Consider the following 24,790-nt stretch of genomic DNA (forward strand, 5'->3'; position numbering starts at 1 on the left):
AGTCCCATTAAATATATAAAACATGGTTCAAAGAAACAAACGAATTCAAAAACAATGTATATTCAAGGCGTATATACAACCATCTCTAAAGCTAAAGATCGAATTAATAAAGCATTTAAAGGAAAAGTAACCGAATCATCTGTTCTGGGTAGGCGTGCTGAAACAGAAAATTTTCCACCAGGCATCCAAACCAGCATTGCGAAGGCACCTGTCTAATGCCAATAGGCAATAATTAATTACTTTGGGCAGTATCTAGTTTTCTCTGTCCATTAGCGCAATTGGGACTCAGGGTTTAATGTTGCGCAACAGAGCAATCCCAACACAGCAACTCATCACGTAACAGATTGTTCCATCTATTGGGCAGCAGAATTAGCAGCAATCTGCTTATGCATTCTCTTGCGCAGCCACGTTCCTTTGGTGCAAAACGTTTCGCCAGGGGAACAAGTGTCCCACCAAGTCTTCTTGATAAAGGCCTTAGCCCAGTGGTAGAGCACCTGCCTTCCTTGCATGCCTGAAACCCTCACATAAGAGGAAGTGTCAGCAAACCTAAGGGAGGTTTGGAGAAATAACTAAAAAGCAGTACCCGCTCCAGGCCAGCCCATGGACAATGCCGGATTTACGTGTAAGCTAAACAAGCTATAGCTTAGGGCTCCACTCTCTTGGGGTCCCCCCAAAAATTTAAAGGAAAACTGGATATACATTTCCAAAATATAAGATAAGAACCAAATAAAACAAAACCTACATACAGCAATAGTGTTTTGTGCTGTGGAGGCTCCTATGGTGTAAGTAATGGGCCCCGTCTGCTAGCCTGCTCCCTAAAATATCACTGGTTTGCTCATTTGTATAACAATTACTTTGATAAAATACCTATTTTGTTATGTGCAAATTGCTTCAGATACCTATTAGGTCCATAAATTATCAAATAGCATATAGGTAAAGGTAAAGGTAAAGGGACCCCTGACCATTAGGTCCAGTTGTGGCCAACTCTGGGGTTGCGGCGCTCATCTCGCTTTATTGGCCGAGGGAGCCGGCGTACAGCTTCTGGGACATGTGGCCAGCATGACTAAGCCGCTTCTGGTGAACCAGAGCAGCGCATGGAAACGCCGTTTATCTTCCCGCCGGAGCGGTACCTATTTATCTACATGCACTTTGAGGTGCTTTCGAACTGCTAGGTTGGCAGGAGCAGGGACCAAGCAACGGGAGCTCACCCTGTGGCGGGGATTCGAACCGCCGACCTTCTGATCAGCAAGTCCTAGGCTCTGTGGTTTAACCCACAGCGCCACCCCATATAGCATATATTCAACACAAAATTTGTTGTTGACAAAGGACAGCTGGACATATAAAGGGCCCCATTACCTTCCGTAGCTTAGGGCCTCATCAGACCTAAATCCAACCCTGCCCATGGATGAGGCAAAGTGAGGCAACTGCCTCAGGAAGCAGGATCCAGAGGGGCAGCAGCACCAGCCTCCAAGGAATGCATCGCTCACTACTTCTGCTGCAGAATGGTTAACAGCTGCAGCGCACTCCTTGGAGGCTGGATCTGTCCCCTCAATGCCGCCTCTTCAATGGTGTCTTGGTGAATAGGAGGTGCTGCTTGTCTCCTCGCACCCCTTGTTCTTCATTCACTCCGTCTTCCCTGGCAGGGAGGAGGTTTGCCTCAGGTGCCAAAATGTATTGGGATGGCCTTGCAAACAGAAAAATTAGTGGCCATGGAATCCTGGAGTGCGGAATGAGAGAGTGGGGATGAAGAGAGATGGAATGGAGTACCCAGAAAAGGGCATTCCTGGCTATACTCCACACAGTACGACAACAACACAGTATCCCACATGTCATGCCAAGATGCTGAGATTTGTTTAGAAGGCTATTTTTGTTTTTGTTTTTCAGAATTCGTAATGGTATCCCTGATATGTAATAAGCCAGATTATTGTGACAGAAATAATTTTGAATCTGACCACCTGGGATCAACTCTTTCCCCCTCTAATTTGTATCTTTCAGATACACTCTCAGTACCTCGCTGGTCCCCGCAAATTCCTCGACGGGATCTTGGAAACTCAATCAAACACAGGTATGAGGTGATTGAAAAAACTCAGATAAGTCTTTTTCTTTTTTTTAAATGTTATGATTGAGAAACAGTTTACCTCAGGAGGGTTATGGTTTCAGGTAAGGGAGAATTATTGCCTACTCTGTTGAGGGTCTAGTGCAAATGGTTACCAGTGAGTAAGGAATGAGCAACCATCAGTTTCCCAGGATTCTTTGGGGGAAGTCATGACTGTTTAAAGTGGTATCATAGTGATTTAAATGTACAGTGGTACCTCGGGTTACAAACACCTCGGGTTACAAACACTTCGGGTTACAGATTCCGCTAACCCGGAAGTAGTACCTCTGGTTAAGAACTTTACCTCAGGATGAGAACAGAAATCGTGCGCTGGCAGTGCAGCGGCAGCAGGAGGCCCCCATTAGCTAAAGTGGTACCTCAGGTTAAGAACGGTTTCAGGTTAAGAATGGACCTCCGGAATGATTTAAGTTTGTAACCAGAGGTACCACTGTATGTACGAATGTGACCCAAGGCAGCTTCCTATATTCCTTCCTATGTTCCTATCACCATAGAATTCTGGGGGGAGGAAAATGTGTGGCTGCATTTCTGTGCTGCCGTTTTAATTTCCCACAATGCCCACGGCATGGCATCACTCCAGGGCAAATGGAAGGGCGCTGTGCCAAGGACCCCCTCAAGCCCATCCCAATATCTGCTTTCCCTGTTTGGACAGGGAGTCTGACAGTAGGTGGCGCAAATTTTAGTTTTGGAACCTTAGAGACTCTATGGTAGCATCTGACCTTCAGTCAGTAGGTGGCACTGACAGGCCCTTGTAACCCCATTAAACTCCACTGGGAAGATGGAGGAGGAGATGTCGTCTGTGTCTTCAATCTGGATGGAAATACAGTCCCAAGACCTGGTGGGGAGGGAGCAAGCTGTACTGTCCCCCTCCATAGGAATCTGACTTCTTCTGGCTGAGAGCAAAATGGCAGGACTAGCTAGCAGTGGTCTCTCGAGAGCCAAGAGTTGCTGGCTCCTGCTGTGAGGGGAGTTGGACCCCCCAAAGTGTAATGCCATTTCTCTCCCCGCAACAGAAATATTGTATTCCTCTTAAATCCATTATAATTATGAAGCATCCTTGATTACTGAAAATGGACTCTGCTGGATACCTCATTTGAAAAACACAGAGATTCCTCTGAGACCGTCTCTCGCCCATTTACTGCTCACTGGTGAGGCATCAGCTGACCAGGCCAGACTGTTTACATACCAACTGTAAACTCTCAAATGAAGGAACGGATAAGCAATGGCTGCAGCACCACTGGGCAAGCCCCCTCCCTAAGAAACCAGAAAATGCATTGTGGTTATTTCTCCCAGTTACTGGCTTTGGCAACCTGACAGCCTTCTTCAGCTGAATCACTTTAAACCCAGGTCAGGGCAGGTAACTCCCCACCCTCCTGTCAAGGGCTGCATTCTGTTCGGCTGGGTCATCTGTTGTGGGGTGGCATGCCAGCTTTGGGTGGGGCAGAGACCAGAGTCAAAAGCAGATGAGGACATCCTTCTTCTCTCACTTTCTGACTCCCGCTTCTCTCTGATATCTCTTCTTTCCTCCCTCGCTCCCTCTCTTTCCAACACTCCTTTTTCTTTCTGACACCTCTCTCTCTCTGACACCCCTTTTTTTCTCCCCCTCTTTTTGACACCTACTGCTATTTTTCTAGAAAAAGAGGTGCTGGAACTCAGGATGAATGCCTGAGAGGAGCTGGAACGGAGTTCCGGAGAGTTCCGTCGAAAAAAAGGCCCACTGACACCCCCATCTTTCTCCTTCTCCCTTTTTGTCTCTGCCCAGCAGAGAGTCAGATCACTCTTACCAGAGGTCTAAACTGATCCCAATAGGGTGCTTTGGAAATTACACCAAGGCTGCCTTGAGCCCCGAAGTTTGCCCAACCCTTACCCACACTTTTGCCCACCTCATCCTATCTGAGGGACAGAGCCACTCAACAGCATGAGTAGTCTGAAGAAAAACCTTGGACTGCTTGGGCTGTTTAATTTGCTGCATTATAATCTTGGAAGCAGAGTGCTGATAAGCAAAAGGCCGGTGCTGGTGTGTGTGTGTCAATGCCCAGTCTCAATAAAGCCCCTTCTAAGCACTATTTCAATTTCTGATATCACTTAGATAAGGCTCCAGCTTCTGTCGATAAAACCACCGTGCTTTATCTATGACCTCCTGACCTTGAGTAAATGCTATGCCAGTAGCCACCCCCCCACCCCTACTCTATTGGAAGAAATGGGAATAAGATGGACCAGTAACAGGCAGGAAGGAAAGGAACACAGTGGGATGCGGGTTCAACCACCTGAACAGCTTCACTAGACATGTCCTGGAGCAGTGAAGGCATTTTTAAGGTGTTTCCCCGCTCGTAGGGCATGCTGAGGTCCTGATTCGTTTCCAATAAAATCATGAGTCCATGCTCTCTTTTTTTAAGATCACCAGTTTTGTTTTACCTCCCTGGGTTGCTAATGAGCAAATACGGACCCTGATTAGCTGACTGAAATTAACAATTGTGATGTGTTTCCTCACATTCTAAACTCCCACTCACGGATAGAGCGGCACATGCTGCAAGCAGAATTGATTCGCATCGGCTTCCTAAACCAGAATCAATAAGCAATTCTGGTGCTGCTGGTCTTGGTGACTAGGGAGAGCAGAGCACAATCAGGTTTATTAAAAATAACACATTTCACTGTTCTGAGAAGGAGCTTTTGCTTAAGACTTAACAAAGGTCAACCTTTCTCTTTCTCTGCACAGGTTTTCCACCAAGTATTGGATGTCTCAGACATGCACTGTCTGTGGGAAAGGAATGTTGTTTGGACTGAAATGTAAAAACTGCAAGTATGTCTATCTATCTTCCTCCCTCTCCCTCCATCTTTCAAATATAAGTAATTATTATTGTTTTTCATGGTGGGCAAAATACACAACTGTGAGAACATAGAAAAGAGCCCACCCCAGCTCCCTTCCCCTCCGTAACATGTCCAAGTGATCCAAGAAGCGAGGAAAAGAACTGCAGCAATGAAACAAAAGATCCCAGTCATCTAAATAATAGTTCAAAAGTACAAATAAAGATGAGACATTAAATAGCAATTATGAATTCCAAATTGAAGCCTATTGAGCCGGAGGATTAACATATTCCTTGATGCATACATGTGTAATAAAAGCAAAGTAGTTCTTAATGAGTTTGCTTGGTTAAGAAATGCCATGACAGACCCTGAGTTTGTGTGTAAGATTTTCCATGTAGGCTACATGCCAGCCTTCTTGATACCAACAGGGGACTGACTGAAGGAAATCTGCCTCTTTTTTATTGCAGCATTTTGTATCCCACTTTCCCTCCAAGATACGTGGTTTCCTGCCTCCACATTTCATGCTCGCAGCAACCCTACATTAGCATGGCTATCAGGTTGCTCTCACACATACAGTCTGAGTAGACAAAGGGCCACTGCAGTTCCAAATGATAGCTCCAGGTTGTGTGCATGGTTCTTCCCCTCCATTTTACCTTCACAACAACCCTGAGAGGTAGGTTAGGTAGAGAGTTAGCAATTGGGCCAAGGTCCCCCGAGTGGGGATTTCAAACCCGACAGTCTAACTACTATACCATACAGTGGTACCTCAGGTTACAAACGCTTCAGGTTACAGACCCCGCTAACCCAGAAATAGTGCTTCAGGTTAAGAACTTTGCTTCAGGATGAGAACAAAAATCGTGCTCCGGCGGCGCGGCGGCAGCAGGAGGCCCCATTAGCTAAAGTGGTGCTTCAGATTAAGAACAGTTTCAGGTTAAGTACAGACCTCCAGAACAAATTAAGTTCTTAACCTGAGGTACCACTGTACTGGCTAATAAGAACAATGATGATGCAATGGGCGCCTATATATTATATACTGTATATATAATATCTTTATTGCCCCAAAGGTCCAAGCACTGCTCGGGGAATAAGTAGCTGATTACTGGCTTCCTTCCAGCTTTCAAATAGTTAAAGAGACAGAGAGAAAAATAATTTAGGCAGAGTCAGCCGACCCTTTGGTCAGGTGGGGCATGGAGGTACTTATGCAGAATAGTTACAGCTGTTTTTGAGACACCATAGAAAAGACTGAGGAGGCTGCATCATACTGAGTCAGATCTATTGGTCCAAATCACTGCTGTCTACACGGATTGATAACAGCTCTCCGGGTTTTAGACAGGGGACATTCCCAGCCCGGACACTGAGGTCCAGTTCTGAGGTCCCTCTGGCGGTTCCCTCACTGTGAGAAGTGAAATTACAGGGAACCAGGCAGAGGGCCTTGTTGGTAGTGGTGCCTGCCCTGTGGAGCGCCCTCCCATCAGATGTCAAATAGTTAAAGAGTTAAACAATGATATGACTTTCCATAGACATCTGAAGACAGCCCTGTACTGGGAAGTTTTTAATGTCCGATGTTTTGTTGTGTGTTTTTTAAATTCTATTGGAAGCCGCCCAGAGTGGCTGGGGCAACCCATCAGATTTATTAATAAAAACATAATAAAACATCAAACATTAAAAACTTACAGATATGGGGCTGCCTTCAGATGTCTTCTAAAAGTTGCGTAGTTCTTTATTTCTTTGACATCTGATGGGAGGGAGTTCCACAGGGGGGTGCTACTACTGAGAAGGCCCTCTGCCTGGTTCCCTGTAACTTCACTTCTTGCAATGAGGGAATTGCCAGAAGGCCCTCGGAGCTCGACCTCAGTGTCCGGGCTGAACGATGGTGGTGGAGACGCTCCTTCAGGTATTATTATTATATTATTATTATTCTACCTGGTGATGTGAGCTACAGCCCTTCCTAGTCCGAACTGCGGTTCTCAAAGTGCTCTTGTCTCTCCTGTCTCTTAGGCTAAAGTGCCACAACAAATGTACCAAAGAGGCCCCGCCATGTCACCTGCTGATCATCCACCGTGGAGGTAAGGGCAGCTACCGCCGTGTCTCTGAGATCTTCCGCCTGATTTGTAGCCCAGGACAGAGCAAGACAGTTGCCTTTCGTAGCTCTTTCTTTCTTTCTTCTTCAAACGCCGAGCCAGGTACATATCTCCTCTGGGCACTCCCAGGCCTGCTCTTCTCCTTTGCTTCGCTCCTTCCTCTTTTCTTGCCTGCAGTGATCATGGCAGGGGGACACGATGAGGGTCCTGAGTCCGGGCCCTGGATCTTTTAACCCTTTCCTTCCCATTTTCTTTCTTTCTTTCTTTCTTTCTTTCTTTCTTTCTTTCTTTCTTTCTTTCTTTCTTTCTAAAAACTGTTATTTCATTTGCTCATGTAGGGATGTAGGAAGCCGCCTAATACTGGGTCCATCTAGCTCAGTATTTTCTACACAGACCACAGGCAGCAGATTTCCTAGGATTTCAAGAAGAGGTGTTCCCCAGCCCTACCTGGAGACACTGGGGATTGAACCTAGGACTTTCTCTGTGTGCAAAGCAGATGGTCCACCACTGAGCCACAGCCCTTCTTTATACTGAGTCAGGCCACTGGGCCGTCTAACTTAGTATGGTCACCACTACAGACCTTCCAAGTGTCCCTGTTTTCTAGGGACAGTCTTGGATTTACAGAAGCCATCCCGGTTTCTGATTTGATCCCAGAATGCCCCACTTTTCCTTAGGACGTCCCTATTTTAATTGGAGAAATGTTGCAGGCCAAGCAGTTATGCAATCCCCGAGCCAAGGAGATCAGAAACTATACAACCTTTAGAAGACATATGCAGGCAGCCCTGTACAGTCGTACCTCAAAAGTCGAACGGAATCCGTTCCGGAAGTCCGTTTGACTTCCAAAACGTCCGGAAACCAAAGTGCAGCTTCTGACTGGCAGCAGGAAGCTCCTGCAGCCAATCAGAAGCTGCGGAACCCCCGTCGGACATTCAGGTTCCAAAGAACGTTCGCAAACTGGAACACTCACTTCCGGGTTTGCGCTGTTCAGGAGCCAAAACGTCCGAGTACCAAGGCATTCGGGATCCATGGTACGACTGTATTAGGAAGTTTTTTTTTAAAAAATGCTAATGTTTTATTATGCTTTATATATGTTGGAAGTCACCCAGAGTGGCTGGGGCAACCTAGTCAGATGGCTGGGGAATAATAATAATAATAATAATAATGGAATAGGACGTCCCTATTTTCATCAGAGAAATGTTGGAGTGTATACACTAACTGCCAGTGGCTTTCCAGGGTCTCAAGCAAGAACCTTTCCCATCCCTACTGGGAGATACCAGGATCTGAACCAGCAACCTTTGGCATTCAAAGCAGACCCCCCTGCCCCTGAGCTATGACCTTTAGTGCATTGTTCTGGGGATTGTGAACCAGATTGGTTTGGACCATCCCTGCCTCCCACCACACGGAGGAGCAGTGCAGGCGGATGGAGGCTGACATGAGAACGGCTTCATGCAAAAAGCTCCCTTAGCTGTAGGAGACCACTTCATGCATATGAAGAGGAGGCCTCCCAGGCCCCAGGAGGAAGCCTTTCTTGCCGGAAGATGGCTTTGCCTTTTCATTAAAGCGTTCCCCATGCCAAAGTGATTACCTGGAGGGGGACCATTTGGAAATCCAGAATCAGAAATGTGCATTTCATTTAGCTCTAATGAGGCTCCTGCTGCTTGATGCTTGCTAAATACACCTGCACTGGGAGAATACTTGATTTTTTTTGCTAAATGCTTTTAATGAGTTACTTATTTGTGCCTAATTGTAAGGCTTCTGCATCGGAAAACGAAAAGGCAGAGAAGAGTCAGGTGAACTCTTTGGTGTAGACGTCCAGGAAAAGGAAAGGCGTTAGCTGTAATTATTTAGGTTATCAATGGCAAATTAATTATTTGCAATAGTCAGAATCTGGGGTTCACAATAGCTCCGTAAATTCCACTGTAAGTCACAGAAAGGATAGAAGAAAGCATCACTTTCCACCCTGACCCATAGTTGCTGCATGCAGGACTATTTCCATTTTGTTACCATTTGACCCAACGAAAATGACATTATTTGTCTCGCTGTCTGCTGGAGCTGATTTTTTAAAAATAAAAAATGTAATTATGTTATTCCACACTGTTCATTTTGATGCAAAGGAAGCACAATGCAGTGGGGGGGGGGGTGAGTCATAAAAATCCTACGATGGGTAGATGAGGCCTTCATAATGCAATCACTGGGGGCTAGACAGTCAGTAATAATAATAATAATAATAATAATAATAATAATAATAATTTATTTATACCCTGCCCATCTGGCTGGGTTTCCTCAGCCACTCTGGGCAGCTCCCAACAGAATATTAAAAACATGATAAAACATCAAACATGAAAAACTTCCCTAAACAGGGCTGCCTTCAGATGTCTTCTAAAAGTCAGATAGTTGTTTATTTCCTTGACATCTGATGGGAGGGTGTTCCACACGGAGGGTGCCACTACCTAGAAGGCTCTCTGCCTCACTCCCTGTAACCTCATTTCTCGCAGTGAGGGAACTGCCAGAAGGCCCTTGGAGTTGGACCTCAGTGTCTGGGCAGAACGACGGGGGTGGAGACGCTCCTTCAGGTATACTGGGCTGAAACCGTTTAGGGCTTTAAAGGTCAGCACCAACACTTTGAATTGTGCTCGGAAATGTACTGGGAGTCAATGTAGGTCTTTCAGGACTGCTGTTATATGACAGAGTCTTTTCAGTGGTGGTTCCCCAGTTGTGGAATGCCCTCCCAATTGAGTTGTGCCTGTTTCATCATTACTAACTTTCAGGTGGAATTTGAGAATGTTCCTGTTTACCCAGACATTTGTTGGCGGAAGAATACTGTTCCTGGCATCCATAAGATCATTGGATGGAAGAAATTTTCTTTAAAAAGATTAAACTGATAACTGTAACTGATTTTATATGTTCTTAATTGTACTTGTTTTTAGAATGTTTTGATCTGTCTAGGAATGTTTTTGCATTCTTCTGTGTTTTAAATTGTACATTTGCTTGCCACCCTGGGCTCTTTGGGGAGGGAGGGTGGGATATAAATTCAATCCATCAATCAATAAAATAATTACATATCATTAGCAGACTGAAAGTAACAACAGTGAATAGTAATCACATCCACTGGATAAATTTCTGTTTCAGACATGGGACAAACAAACAAACAAACAAACAAACATGAGCATCATCCATTTCTCTTATACTGTATTGTTCCGGTAGGAATTCTCAGACATCTCTAGCCATGGAGCACTGAATGAATACTCTAGTTGTTCAGACAAAGGCTCTGTTTGAACAGGAAGTGATTATACTACTTCCTGGTTGGGTGAGGGAATCACTGCTTAGGTGGGAATATCTTTGGTGGAACAGGAATCAGAGCAAAGGAACATAAAAGCATGAGGGGCTACGGGGGAATAAGGAACCTGTGGCACTGTGGGTTAAACCACAGAGCCTAGGATTTGCCGATCAGAAGGTTGGCGGTTCGAATCCCCACGATGGGGTGAGCTCCCGTTGTTCGGTCCCTGCTCCTGCCCACCTAGCAGTTTGAAAGCATGTCAGAGTGCAAGTAGATAAATAGGTACCGCTCCGGCGGGAAGGTAAACAGCATTTCCGTGCACTGCTCTGGTTCGACAGAAGTGGCTTAGTCATGCTGGCCACATGACCCGGAAGCTGTACGCCAGCTTCCTCGGCCAATAAAGCGAGATGAGTGCTGCAACCCCAGAGTTGGCCACGACTGGACCTAATGGTTGGGGTCCCTTTACCTTTACCTTACAGTGGTACCTTGGGTTACAGACGCTTCAGGTTACAGACCCCGCTAACCCAGAAATAGTGCCTCGAGTTAAGAACTTTGCTTCAGGATGAAAACAGAAATTGCACAGTGGTGGTGCAGTGGCAGCGGGAGGCCCCATTAGCTAAAGTGGTACCTCAGGTTAAGAACAGTTTCAGGTTAAGAACGGACCTCCGGAACGAATTAAGTTCTTAACCAGAGGTATCACTGTATTGTGACACTCAAGGGATGGGTAGAATGAATGAGACATTTGGAAGTAATTACAACAAGCTTAAAGTGATGGTGGGAAGAGATTTAGCCGGGCTTGAGCATTGCTTACAAATAGCCCCCGTATAACCAGCAGTGCAAGGGATAAGAAACCAGGTCCCAGCACGGATCTGTGACTGGCTGGAAAGACGGAGAAAAAATATTTGGCACTCAGCGGTCAAACTTCACAATGGAGGCTGCAGTGCTCCGTATTGGGTAACTTGAGTACTTGACATATTAATTAACCATCTGGAAAGGGCAGCCATTGAGCCGGTGGTACAGAAATTGATTTGTGATGGCGAAGGTCATAACAGCTTGTAAAATGTTGCAAAGAAAGGAAATCGCGTGTCTCAGTGTGTGGCAACCAAATGGTGGAGGGAATTTGGTTCCACGTTGGTAAAGGGCAACAGAAACACAGACCGGGAGGAAATGCTCTAGAGTGTACATGTACAATGGATATGATCCAGAGTGCTTCTCTTTCTCTGAAAGAGGATTGTTCTTGTGAGTTAAGGATGCGGACCGATGTGCAAAGTGAAACCGGCTGGCAAGGGAGAGGGTCAAGCAAAGCCAGCTGACCCAACTGTAAGCAGAAGTTGGGCAGGAAGGGGAGTGCAGAAATGAAGGGCAAGGGAGGCACAAAATGCAGCCATCCAGAGCAACAGGCTTGATTGTTGGCTGGGAGCGAGACAGGAGCGATAGCTCAGTCGGTAGACCATGAGGCTCTTAACTTCAGGGTTGTGGGTTCGAGCCCCATGTTGGGCAAAGGATTCCTGCACTGCAGGGGGTTGGGCAAGATGACCCATGTGGTCCCTTCAAACTCTAAAATTCTCTGCAGTTCCAACTCATACAATCATGATTCCATGATTCTATGATGGATAAAAAGGAATGCAAGTACAGGAGGGAATCTTGTTCAGACAAGGCTAAAGAACAGAGAAGAAGCTAGAGGGATCAGAAGAAAGTTAAGCTACACAAAGGGGAGGAGGGCAGGGCAATGAATGCTGGCTATAACTTGCAGCTCCTTCAAGAGCCAAAAAATATTTCCTGTGATAAGGTCCTTGCCCTTCCTTGGAGCTAGGGACCTACCAGGAGCCCCACAAAGTAAGCGAGTGCTGTGGGCCTCTGAGGTTTCTCGTGATAAGGGGAAAACGCTCCAGAGTAGTTTAGCAATCACTTTTTCCAAGAAACTCTGGGAATTGTAGCTCTGGGAGGTGCCCTAACAACTCTCAGCACCCTTAACAAGCAACAGCCCTCAGGATTCTTTGGGGAGGGGGGAAGCCACGACTGTTTAAAGTAGCAACATAGTGCTTTAGATGTATGCTGTGAATGTGGCCTAAGTCAAAAGAAGGGGGTGGGCCAGCTCTCCTCAGCCCCAGCCAGCATGGCTAATGGAATGATGGGAGTTGGAGTCCAACCACACCTGGAGGGCTGGAGCTTTCTCTACCCCTCATATGAGTAGTTAGGCACAGGGGAAGTTTAGCTTCTCATTTGGGTTTGAACTCATAAGCTCTAGGAGCTTCAAAGGAAGCTGCTCTTTAGATATGTGGATTAAGTGCAAAATTAAAACCTTGATCTTTCTCTTTCTCTATTTTTCTCTCCATCCCCTCCACCCCACCCCACCCTATCTCTCCATCTCTCCCCCCTCTCTCCTCTCTCCTCTCTCTCTGTCTCTCTCTCTCTTTTTGATCCAGCAAGGTTAGTCCGGACAGAATCTGTGCCATGTGATATTAACAACCCACTGAGGAAGCCCCCCAGATACTCGGACCTGCATGTCAGCCAGACGCTTCCCAAAACCAACAAAATCAACAAGGTGAGATGTTGCAGAGTTGCTTTGGTGGGACTGGAGTGACTGCAAGCCAGTCACACTGGAAGCCCCCGGGAGTCAACAGCTCCATGGTAGAACACAGAGCTTTGTATGCTGAAGGTCAGAAGTGGCTGGCGCCCATTGGGATTGGTGGGGCAGAAACTGGGACACTGACAGTGAGTGGCTCCAGTGCCAATGATAGGCAGAGCCAGAGCCACTGCCAGTCAGTGTAGACAATACTAAGCTAGATGGACCCAATGGTCAGTCTCAGTATAAAACTATGTTTCTATGTTTCCATCAGTGGAACTGCTGGAGAAATGGGGGGGGGGGGGGGGAGAGAGACCCTTCCTTGCTTGCCATGGAAACAAGTGCTCTGTAATGAAAATGAATTGTGATGGGGAGGGGAGGAAATTGGCACAGGGTTTTTTTCTGCTTTGAAAAATAGCATCCCCCAGTTTACTTGCTGGTCTGTTCAGCCATCTGCTGGGCCAGAACTTTGCAGATGGCTCCTTGGGTTTCCAGGCATATCTGCCAATTCAAATCTCAAAGGGGCTGGTATACATTTCAGCAAATCTGGTCAAGGCTAAGTAGAAACCTGTTTTGGAAGGGGGTGGGTGAGGTTGGGACAGGCGTTTTTAAGCAGGAGCTGGTTCAACAGCAGCAGAAGCTGTCAAGCCGAGAGATGAACGAATAATGTTGCATTGCAGTGGGCACTCCTAAGACCTTGGAGAGCTGCTGCCAGCCAGGGGAGGCAGACTGGGCTTCATGAACAAATAGTCTGACTGGGTAGGTGACATCCCACCCCAGCTTTAACAGATAGCCAGAAATGTAGTGGTACATGGGAGCTGAAGACCTGTCCTATTTCTGCAGCAAGGTCCCTGTCTCCTCCAACCTAGAGCTGCACACTCCGCATTTCAAACCATTCAGATGAAGACTTCTCACCCGTTGTGCTGATTTGAGCCAATCAGGTTGAAAGGTGGCTAGTCAGCCACTGAGGGTTGGCTCCTAGGGTCCTTCCAGGGAAGAACACAGAGGAATTGCTCTCTCTGCTTCAAAGCTAAGCATTGTGGAACACCCAAAGCATAAGGTGCTTTAGCTTCAAAAGAATGGTGTGCAAGTTTTGTTATGTACAGTGGAACTTCAAGGGTGACACAGCTTAGGTAGGTCACTTGGAAAGAAGATTTTGGAGCACTCCAAATCCTTTGCCCATTTACTTGCACAGAAAATAGTAGACCCAACTGAAAGGCAACACATGGAGATCTGCGCTGATCGTTGCAAGGCACCCCTAATTCCCCCCCTGCAGAATTATCAGATTATTGCATAATCTTATAAGGGGGTGTGGCTGAGAGAGGGCGTGGCTGTGATTTTGCCACTACACTACTCCACATCACCCCATCATCAAACTTGCTGATGTTCTCCAAAAATTCTAAATCAGAGAAGGGAAACCTGTGACCCTCCAGATGTAGCTAGATTCCAGTCACTATAGCATCTTTGACCCAGGAAGTTTTAGTCCAGCAATATTTGGACTAGTGTAGACAACAGAGTGGGCAACACGGACAGAGCTCTGGTATAAACACAACTTCCTACATCTCTGTGTTAACTCTTGAAGGAAGAGGGAAGCCTTTGGGCGAGCTCAAGAGCTTAATTTCTCCGAATCAAAGTTTTCACTCTGCTTTAAGGTAGGATGGTCAGACAGAAGAGACAAAACTTTGCCATGAGCATGATTTTTCATGTCAGTGCAATGGATATATTTTGGTCCTATTATTGAGTTGTAAACCCCAGATAAATGACTATATTTGTATAGAAACAAGAGCAAATTGAAGACAGCTGGCTACGACTGGAGGAGTGGAATTTTGTACTATAGTGTGGACTCCAATATCTGTGTGTTTTTGTGTGTGGATATGTCAATATCAATAGCAGCACTTTAAATATGGTCACACCAGCGCTTTAAATTGCCCCTGGACACTAACTAGGGAGTCAATGCAACTGTTACAGTATAGAATCCAAACAACATGTATTCTGAAAGGTGTGAGGAGGGAAGCAGTCATTTATGATATAGCCTAAATTGATATGTTTATGACATAGCCTAAGGTGATTTGGTGAGGACCTGGTGTCATTATCATTAATTTGCATATATTTGCATTCTGCCAGTGTGCTTTTATCCCACCTCCCTACCCAACTTTTTGGCTAAATTCCGAATTCTCCCTTTAATTTCTAAAATGCGTTAAAGATTTAGAAATGAATGTATCTGAAAATTTAAACCAGCAATCATATGCAAACGTTTGCCCCACTCAGAGCACAGCTATTGAAATGAATGGAGACAACTAATTTGAGATCCATTAATTTCAACAGGTGCAATCCTGTTTTATTTGGCATTTTCTGTGGATGTCCTCCCACAAGATCCTTTGCTTTTCAGAACTCGATGAAGAGCAAAGTTCAACATCTGAGAGGCAAAATTTAGTATCTTTTAGACGCCATCCAAATCTAGGTTCATGGCATTAGCATTTTCATTACAAGTTTAGTACAGGAAAGTACATTTTTCATTGCCTGCTGTGCCCTCCCTGCCCCCCCCCCCAGGCCCAGCAGAAAAGAGCGAGCAAGAGGGATGGTATGAAAGCGATTGTACGGCCGCAGATTAGTAACTTGATTTCACTAGTGTGGGTTAGCAATAGAGGAAAAGCCAATTTATTCAGGTGTCATTTGAGCTGCCATTTCAGATGCTGTATGCGTACATGTATGTATGTATGGGACGCGGGTGGCGCTGTGGTCTAAATCACTGAGCCTCGGGCTTGCCAATCGGAAGGTTGGTGGTTCGAATCCCCATGACGGGGTGAGCTCCTGTTGCTCAGTCCCAGCTCCTGCCAATCTAGCAGTTCGAAAGCACGCCAGTGCAAGTAGATAAATAGGTACTGCTCCGGCAGGAAGGTAAATGGCATTTCCATGCGCTGCTCTGGTTCTCCAGAAGCAGCTTAGTCATTCTGGCCACATGACCTCGAAAATCTGTCTGCAGACAAATGTCAGCTCCCTCGGCCAGTAAAGCGAGATGAGCGCCGCAACCCCAGAGTCGTTCGCAACTGGACTTAACTGTCAGGGGTCCTTTACCTTTATCTTTTTATGCATACTTCAGGAATGACTGGTGTCCTTTGAAGGCAGGAGAGGTCAACAGTAGGTGGCACTAGAGCAAATGATAAGCAGAGCTGCAATCTATGACGGCCATCTAATTCTAGTTTCGTCCCAATTCTCCTCCCTACTGAGTTGCACAAGGGGCAACACTCATTCTTAAGGAGGAAGAAGCTTGTGGTCAGGGCTACCCCCTGGACTGGTTGTAATTAAGAAGGCAGGTGGGATTGGAAGAATCAGGACTGAGGGTGGTGGGGCAGTGCCCCGTTCACCCTAATGGACCAGCTTCCGCTGTGGATGACATGTCTTCTGAATCAGAAGTAGCCCATGTTTTGTCAAGTATGTGCTATAAGCCCAGTGCTGGCTGCTGCGGCTCACAGATAGAAACTGCTTAAACGTCTCCTCTGCTCAGAATGGAAGGGAGGGAGGGTGTTCAATCCAGGCATCCGATGAAACGCAGGCATGTTTAAGGAGGTGAGTTCAGTGAGTCAGTACTGAGCTGAGCACAAACAGCAAACAGTCTTTGGTGCATTGCCAGTTTTCAAGGGGGTGTCTACTGAGACTTCTGGCAGTGGATGCCAGCGGGCACATTGGCACCCATGGGCGCCTTGTTGCCAACCCTTGCTCTACCTGTTCCCTGTGTCTTCCTTTCCCTGTGTTACAAGGAGCTGCTCTCCAGTGACAGCCTCAAGCTTATTTCGGGGGGGGGGGGGCTGCAGTCCCTGCAGAGCCGCAATAAGAATGTGCAGCATTGTACAAAAATCCCATCTGTCTGCTTACCCTGAAGTGCCCTCTGTTGTCTCCGTAAAGTTAAATGGCCCATGAGGAATAATCAATGGAGAGTAACTTGAGCTGACTTGTGATTTCTCTGCGGGGAACAGGAGGCTGTTTCTCCCCCCCAGCCACTCCTCCTCACCCCCAATGTTTGATGCTTACTCGGCTGCCTATGGTTTGGGATCGTTCCCAAGCTCAAGCTGGTGCTTTGCTGCACTGCTGAGAAACTTTTCCCGCTCAGTGTCCAAGGTGGTCTGAGATCTCGCCAGCTACTAGTCACTTCACTTATTGGTCCAGGATCCCATCTTGTGTGGCAAGAGCTCTATGCATGGACACTCACCAGTTGCACTCTCACTGGTCTGTTCTTCCTCTTCCTGCAGGACCACATTCCGGTGCCCTACCAGCCTGATTCCAGCAGCAACCCATCCTCAACGACGTCATCCACGCCCTCCTCACCAGCTCCGCCTCTGCCGCCCAGTGCCACACCGCCCTCTCCCCTGCACCCCTCCCCGCAGTGCACACGGCAGCAGAAGCAGTTCAACTTGCCAGGTACGTCCTGAGCTTTTTCTCTGAACCACAAGAGCTGCCCGTCCACATCTCTGAAAGCGAGGTTCTTAATTTGCCCCTGCACATTGACCAAACAAGACCCCAGGAGGCTACGGATCTGTTTGGGAAGGTTTCATTTTTAAATACCTGAGCAGAGGACACCAGTGGATGCATTTCAGTTTACAAGAGATATATAAGCATTGTAGGATCACAGGAAAATCAACAGCACATCATGCCATAGCTCAGGGTTAAAACGTCCGCCTCACAAGCAGAAGGTCCCAGGTTCAGTCCCTAGCTCCTCCAGGTAGGATTGCGTAGAGACTCCTGCCTGAAATTTTGGAGAGCTGCTGCCAGTCAGTGTAGTCACTACTGAACTAGATGGATTAGTGGTCTGACTTGGTATAAGTTTCCTATGTTCCTATCTGTTGCATAGGAGACACACACAGATTTCCTCCATCCTTAGAGTAGGCAATACTGACTTAGATCAGAGATGGGGAACCTGATGCCTAGGGACCAAAAGTGGCCCTCAAGTCCTCTCTAGCTGGCCTGCGGAATTCTTCCCAGGCCACACCTCTTCTCCACAGGCCACACCCACCAGCAGCCTTGCTTCACACCTGTCTTGAGTGTTTTTTTGGAATGTGCACTTGAACTCTGAGCATCTTTCTTGCTTTCCTGCATGGAGGATAGAAAGGGGTATATGGGTGTGCATAGGAACTAGCCTACTGTACAAAGGCAATATTTGCATTTATTGCCCTCCCTTTTGCTCCTGGCCTTGCCCACCAGTGCAGTCCTTGGGATGAAAAGTGTTCCCCATCCCTGGTGTAGATAATGCTGAGCTAGATGGACCAATGGTTCGGCTTGCAACAAGGCAGCTCCCTACATTTCCTTCAAAACAGCAAAACCTCTCTTGTCCCTCTCTGATCACTACACAGAGGTAGATCATCGACAGTGCAAATCTGTTGGTGCCTGCCATTCATCTTGGCCCATCATGGTTCTTCCTCCTTCCTCCATACTGATGAGAGCAGTTCCTTCCATCACTCTTGTTTCAAGAGGTCCCTCTACAGTCAGACAACATGGCAAAATGCATGCATGGCCCTTAAGAAAAATGATTATGGGAAGTAAGGCAACCATTTTTCATCAGCTAGAGAAGAAACTCTAGGAACAGCACACTATCAAACACATTTGGGTGTCCTCGAAAGACCCCAGACAGTCATTCATTTTCAGACAGGGCTGGCTGCCTCTGAAGGCGAGGCTTAGAAAGAGAGATTGAATTACCTGCATTTACACTTACACCTGAGATTCTCAGCTCAGAGGAGTGGGGGATTGTTGACCAGCTGGGGCCAATTCATTTGACTACAACTGATGATGGGCAAACTCACTCCAGTCTGATTAGAATTGAATTGATATTTATGAACTTCTTCAAGAAATACTTAATTTGTAATATAGCTGAGCATCATATTGAGAAATTCAATACCAAATGGGCCAATTCAGAATTGGATTGGCATTTACAGGCTTCTTCTGCCCCAGGCAAATCCTGGCCAGATGTGTGTGTTTTAGCCCAAGTGGGGGCAAGATCCAGCTACAGATTTGCAGAATGATAAATCGCATCCCACCTTTCGCAGTTCAGGATCCAGCAAGCGACATTGGATCTAGCAGGGGTTAGGTTCCAGTGGATGTCAGATTCCAGTGAACATGGTCAAGCAAAGCAGAGGTTAAATTCTTGTGGGGTCAGTCAAGACAGAGGATAGGTGCAGGTCAGCAAAGTAGGGCAAAGTAGAGGTTGATTTCCAAAAGACGGCAGACAAAGCAGTCAGCACCCCGGACAGTTCCAGTTGAGCCACAGATCCAGACAGACTTATATTGAATGTCACACTAAACCATTGCTTAGTGCAAACATGGGGACTTCCAGGGAGATTGCAGCTGCCTTGTTGCTCCCTTGCCATTTTGCTGTTGTGCTGTGCTAAGCGCCATGGTTTGTCTTAGCTTGTTATCTGAACCTGGACTTGTGGTTCAGCTCTCTCCAGACTAGCCCCAAAGTGTAACCAACAGACGACAGGTGAAGTTGAGAAGGCAGAGAAAGAATAGAAAATTAGAAAGCCCTCTGCTGCCTCATCTAAATGAGTGACAAGCCGCCATCCCTAAGCGAAAATTAATCACTCTTGGCCAACTCCAGGGGGGCATTTTCATTCCTCCACTGAAAGTGATGAGAAAGTCTGGGCCAAAGCATTCAGCCGAGGACTCATTAAAACACAGAGTAGTGGAACGAAACCAAATCAGCTCAACAGGCCAAACGCCTGCTTAAACAGAAACGGGTTTCACTTGGCAGCTGATGTTGAGATCGGCCGACAACTTGTGGCCCTGTGCGCACTTACTTATCAGCAGAAATGTGCAGGGGATTGGGCAGTTGGTTAGGATGAGTTGTTGATGCAGAGGGGAACAGGGAAGCTTGGCGAGATCAGCTTGATCTCATGGGAAGTGGAGCAATAGAAAGTGAATGGAATTTAGTTGTGCAGAGAGAGTGGTGATTTTCTGGGTGCTGGTGTCATTTGTGCTCTTGGCTTGTGACTCCCTAACCCAGGGATGGGGAAACTGTGGCCCTCCAGATATTGATGGACTCAGCCAGCATGACCAGTGGTGAGGGAAGATGGGAGCTGGGGTCCAATAACATCTGTCAGAGGGCATATTCCCCATCCTTGCCCTACCCAAATGCGTGAACTTTTGAGTGCTATATATGGACAAGCGTTTAGACTCCTGGCTTCCCCTGGCCTGGCAGGGGCATGGTCCCATGCCCAGTGTTCAGTTCTGGACAAGGTTATGACTTGTAGATTTGTATAAGCTCTTCTGTTTAGCCCTAGTGCTTGGTTTCTTTGCAGGGCCATCCCATGTAGGAACTAAGTCCCAGTATATTTAGTGGGAATTACTTTGAGCTACGGTGTGCTCAAGATAGTAGCCTTCTCCTCTGTGCATTTACCTAATTCCCTTTCAAAGCCATCCTTTGTGCAAGTTCTTCTTTTGACGCATTGTGCCTCTGTCCTCCAAAGATGTTCTGTGCTACTAATGAGACCCCAACCCATTTTTACAGTAGGGTCCCTGGATCTTGGCTACCCAGCTGGAATTTTCACAGCCTGCGGCGACTAAAAATTTGAATGGATCCATTTTACCAATAGAATTAGAATTTTTGAAAGCAAAGCCCTGGATTCTGCTAGTAGTGGAATTTTGTTAAAGAGGCTATATTTATTTGTCCATTTGATGGCATTTATTTACTTTGAGTAGTATTCAAGATGCCTCCAAAGTGACTTGCTGGAGCTGAACCATTTTGGTTTGTATCACTAGTGTGGCTGGGCATTTCCCTCCTTGTTTTCAGTGCATGATCAATCTTTATTGCTTAGTAGCCATAGGCCATTGCAAATAATACAATAAAATGTCTATTAAGACAGACACAAAACATGAGCAAATGCACTTCCCATTTAAAATAAGGGCAAGGTTAAAGCAAATCTTCTAAATGTCCTGGAATTACTCTTAAATTTAGCTTAAACCAATGAATCACCTTTACAACCCACTGATATTTGATTCAAAGTACTCACTCCAATTTCATTTACCTTCCATTGCAAAAATGCAGCTTGGTCATACGTGTGTGTCTGTGTGTGTGTGTACGTACTCTCTCTCTCTCTCTTTCATCAGATAAAAGGAAAAAATATTAATTCCTGTCTTGACAGCCTACAGCACTGAGACACGTAGTACAAAAACAGTTTTGTTCTAGAACAGAAATATAGTGGACAGAAGCAGCAAATAACTAACTAAACCTCCATACAACCATTTCCTTGGTGGGCAGAGTAAACCTAGAGACCCACCCCAGGCCTTTGCAAAATGTAGAAAATGCAGCAGCAATGGTGACAACATAAAGGCACACAAAAGCAATGATGTGTTGCAAAACAGAAGCGAACTGTTTACACCTGAAGGGAAGCCCAGGAACTGGAGCATGGAATCTTCCTCTTTATCAGCACTCTCCCCAGGGATGTCTTTAGTCGGCCTCCAAGGAAGCAGCTTCTCTTCTTCTGTCCCTGAGCTGCTTTTATATCTCAGCCCACAGACAGCAGAAAAAGGTCCACTTTTGCCTTAATCCACTCTACAGACTAGACTGTCCACAAGCCACACTTTACATCCTCATTTTGACACCTCCTGATTTGCTTACCTGCCAGACATGGGTTTGCTTCAGGAACCCAGGTTCACCCCGTGATTCCCAAAACAAATGATATCCAATATTTCTTCTTCAAAACATCAGTCCAGTTCCTTCACACCGTCTACTCTGTAGAGGGCTGGTCCATTGGGGCAAAGGGGGCGCTGCCCCACCAAAAGATTCCTTTCTGGGTCTCCTTAAACATTGAGCCCAGAGAAGATCAGCCATCTAGGTTGATGGCCATCTCTGCATCCTCTGGGAGCACAAATACAAAGCAAGCAATTATTTTGGGGGGAGGTTGTTGGGTGATGTTTCACAAGCCTCATTCCTGTCTGATTTCTTAGAGGCGCACTGGTGCTCTCTGACTACTTACCTTTCCTAAGCTATCCTTGTTCTCCTTTACAGCTTCTCATTACTACAAATACAAGCAGCAATTCATCTTCCCAGGTAAGTTTCTCGAGAACGGCTGCAGCCTCCCAGAGGCATCTCCTGCGCAAAAACCCATCTTCATCTGACACGTGGCCAGTTTTCCCCACACATTCAATTTCATACCCTGTAGAGATGGGAAACTCAACTCAGTTCATATTTAAAGGCGATTCCATCTCTGTGTGTTTTTTTAAATATTTGTATACCGCTGTTCATTAAAACAACAACACCACAGCACTGCACAACAACTTTACATAAAACCATGCAATAAAAATGACACGAAATGATAAAACCAGTCATCCATTAACTTAATTGCCTGCATAGAAAAGCTTTCAGCAGGTATTTAAAAGTTGGAACAGCATCTCGATCAGAGCAGCTTTGGGGACTGGGGGTTATCTTGGTCAAAGGCACATATTTGTGTACATCAGTTTTTAGTCAAATTTTAAATTCTAAAACTAAAACAACGGACAAGGAATTTTACATTTGCATTAAGAACATAAGAAGAGCCCCCTCAGTTGGAACTCAGCCAGCCTTTGAAATCCAATTCTCTCCAAATTTCTGGGGTTGTCTCAACCCACCCTGACCAATCCTTCTGAATATTCCCAATTCGGCTTTAGACTCAGCCAAATCTTGTGCACACTCATAGTGATGATTTCATTCTCCTCTACCTCAAAACTGCAACCTATTTTTTTACATTTATATCACACCTTTTACCTCAAGGGGCTCAAGGCAGAGTACTTGGTTCTCCCCTCCTTGTTTTATCCTCACAACAACCCTGTGGTGTAGGTTTTGCTGAAAGATAGTCACTGGCTCAAGGTCACCCAAAATGAGCTTCATGACTGAGTGAGAATTTGAACCATGGTCTCCTAGGTCTTAGTCTGGCACTTTTTTTTTTAACCCTTTTTGGTCTGGCACTCTAACCACTACACCACACTGGCCTTCTTGTCACATATGCCAGCAGGATGCTTGCTATGCAGACATGTTGCAGGCACTGCTAAGTATGTGAATTGCACGTGCGATCTTTCCCTGTTCTGAACCAGGCTCCTGTTTTGCTTTCAGATGTGCCCGAGACGCCCACCCGAGCGCCCCAAGTCATCCTCCATCCAGTGAATTCTAACCCAATGTGAGTAGTCCTCATGAATTTCTGCTCTTATTCTGAAGCCCACCTCCATTGAGACCTCTCCTTGGAAGAACCTGCCTCTCCCTAGTAGATATTGTAGTAGACCTAGAATCTGGATCTGGAATGCCCTCTTAGAAGAGTAAGATTTACGCTGGGGAGGGGAAGATGAAGAAATCGTACAGGAAAGCCAGGGTGGCGGGTGCACGCGAATGTCTTTTTAATATGGTGAAGTAATTTCATAAAAAAATAGGATTGTAGAGTTTGAAGGAATCTTTTCCCCCAATGTTGAGCTTGAACCCATGGTCCTGAGATTAAGAGTCTGATGTTCTTGCCAACTGAGCTGTGTACCAATGGGCTGTTTCCCATGGTGTGCTGATGGAAGGCTCGTTGGACCAGCAGAGACTTCCTCTAGCCCCCCCCCCCATGCCTCAGATCTGCTCCAGAGGAGAGAGTCTGCGGTACCATGGGTCTGGCTGCTAACCAGAATGGCGGTGGTTCAAGTCCACCCAGGGACAGATGTGGGCAGGATTCTTGCATTGAAGGGGTCTATGAGAAAGTTGAGAGATCCTTTGGGATGTAGCCCAGGGGGCTCTAGGGGAATTGCAAATATTGCCCCCTTCCTCCTTCCGCTGATGCAAGTCTCAGCTGGACCGAAGAGCTTTCTGCCAGTGCAAGAGAGAGCACAGGATACAATACAATCATATAAGGCAGTTTTCCCATGTTTTGATGTTGACTCTCTCAAAGGAGATCTCCCATGTATTAACCGCTGTGACCAGGAGTAGCTAACTTTTTTTGGCCTGGGGGCTGTATGCATCTTTGACCAAACCTCCTCAGGCCAGTATGGCCAAAAGTGGGTGCAGTCACCACTCGCTCGCACACCCAGTCATGTGTACACATACCCTCTTTCTCAGCGGATCAGCGCAGGTCCACTGAGGAGCAAGCTATCACCGCTCTCTGCTCCTCGGTTGATCAACCTGACAACCACAGAGGGGAAAACTTGCATCCCCATCAGGGTGCTAGGCTCTGTCTATACCTCTTTTTATTTATTTGTTTTTATCTTTGCCTGTGCTACCACAATCACTGGTTGAGCCATTAAAAAAAATTGTTTGGAGGATCAGTTCAGGCTTCAGGCTTGGAGTTAGCTCCATCCCTGACTTAGACATATCAGTGTTACCTTACTGTTGCTCTTTGGGAAGACAAGCCATGTCTCTAAGTTACGTTGGGCAATAGCTATGTCTCTAACCTTAGAAAGTGGAAGTAATTTTAATCTGTTTTAGCATTTTAACATTTGTATGTTTTAAAGTATGGTTGTGATTTCGTCTTGATTTTACGGTTTTATCTACGTTGAGGGTGTGTGGTGTTTCTTTTTTTTACAATGAAGTGATGAAAGAAGTAAATACGTTAATCTGGGCAAAAGCTACCGTATTTACTCAAGTCTAATGTGTCATTGAAACTAATGAGCACCTCAATTTTCAGAACCTCAAAACAAAAAACAAAAAAAGTATTTGCTGGCGAGTGTAAATGTGCCATTGAATCTAATGCACACCTTAATTTTCACAACGTAATTTGGCCCCAAAATGGTGAGCATTAGATTTGGGTAAATATGGTATATATCTAAGTTGTGCTGGGCAAGAGGTGCTTCTCTCAGTTGCGCTGTCTGGGAAAGAGCTGTGCTTCTACATGGTGTTGTGCAAATTTCACTTCCCGGTAAAACAGAGGCTGCTGACTTCACCTTCATGCTTGCTTATGGTGAATGTGAAGGGCTGTAGAAATAAAGGAAACATAACTGTCACTTGTTAAGGAAGGCTCACC

At 46.1% G+C, this 24,790-nt stretch overlaps 1 protein-coding gene across 1 annotated transcript in view; it reads left to right on the forward strand.

The window, feature by feature from the left end:
• Positions 1 to 24,790, forward strand: part of KSR2 (kinase suppressor of ras 2) — a gene marked incomplete at its 3' end in the record, with an annotated part of 180,225 nt that overhangs the window by 101,826 nt on the left and 53,609 nt on the right. The window contains exons 6-12 of the mRNA XM_080986238.1: positions 1,996 to 2,065; positions 4,830 to 4,913; positions 6,917 to 6,984; positions 12,703 to 12,821; positions 17,090 to 17,258; positions 21,838 to 21,879; positions 22,918 to 22,981. Of these exons, the coding sequence (XP_080842364.1) occupies positions 1,996 to 2,065; positions 4,830 to 4,913; positions 6,917 to 6,984; positions 12,703 to 12,821; positions 17,090 to 17,258; positions 21,838 to 21,879; positions 22,918 to 22,981 (616 nt within the window). The remainder of the gene's footprint in view (positions 1 to 1,995; positions 2,066 to 4,829; positions 4,914 to 6,916; positions 6,985 to 12,702; positions 12,822 to 17,089; positions 17,259 to 21,837; positions 21,880 to 22,917; positions 22,982 to 24,790) is intronic.

Source organism: Podarcis pityusensis (genome assembly GCF_964106645.2).
Source record: "Podarcis pityusensis genome assembly, chromosome: 16".
Lineage (NCBI taxonomy): Eukaryota > Metazoa > Chordata > Lepidosauria > Squamata > Lacertidae > Podarcis > Podarcis pityusensis.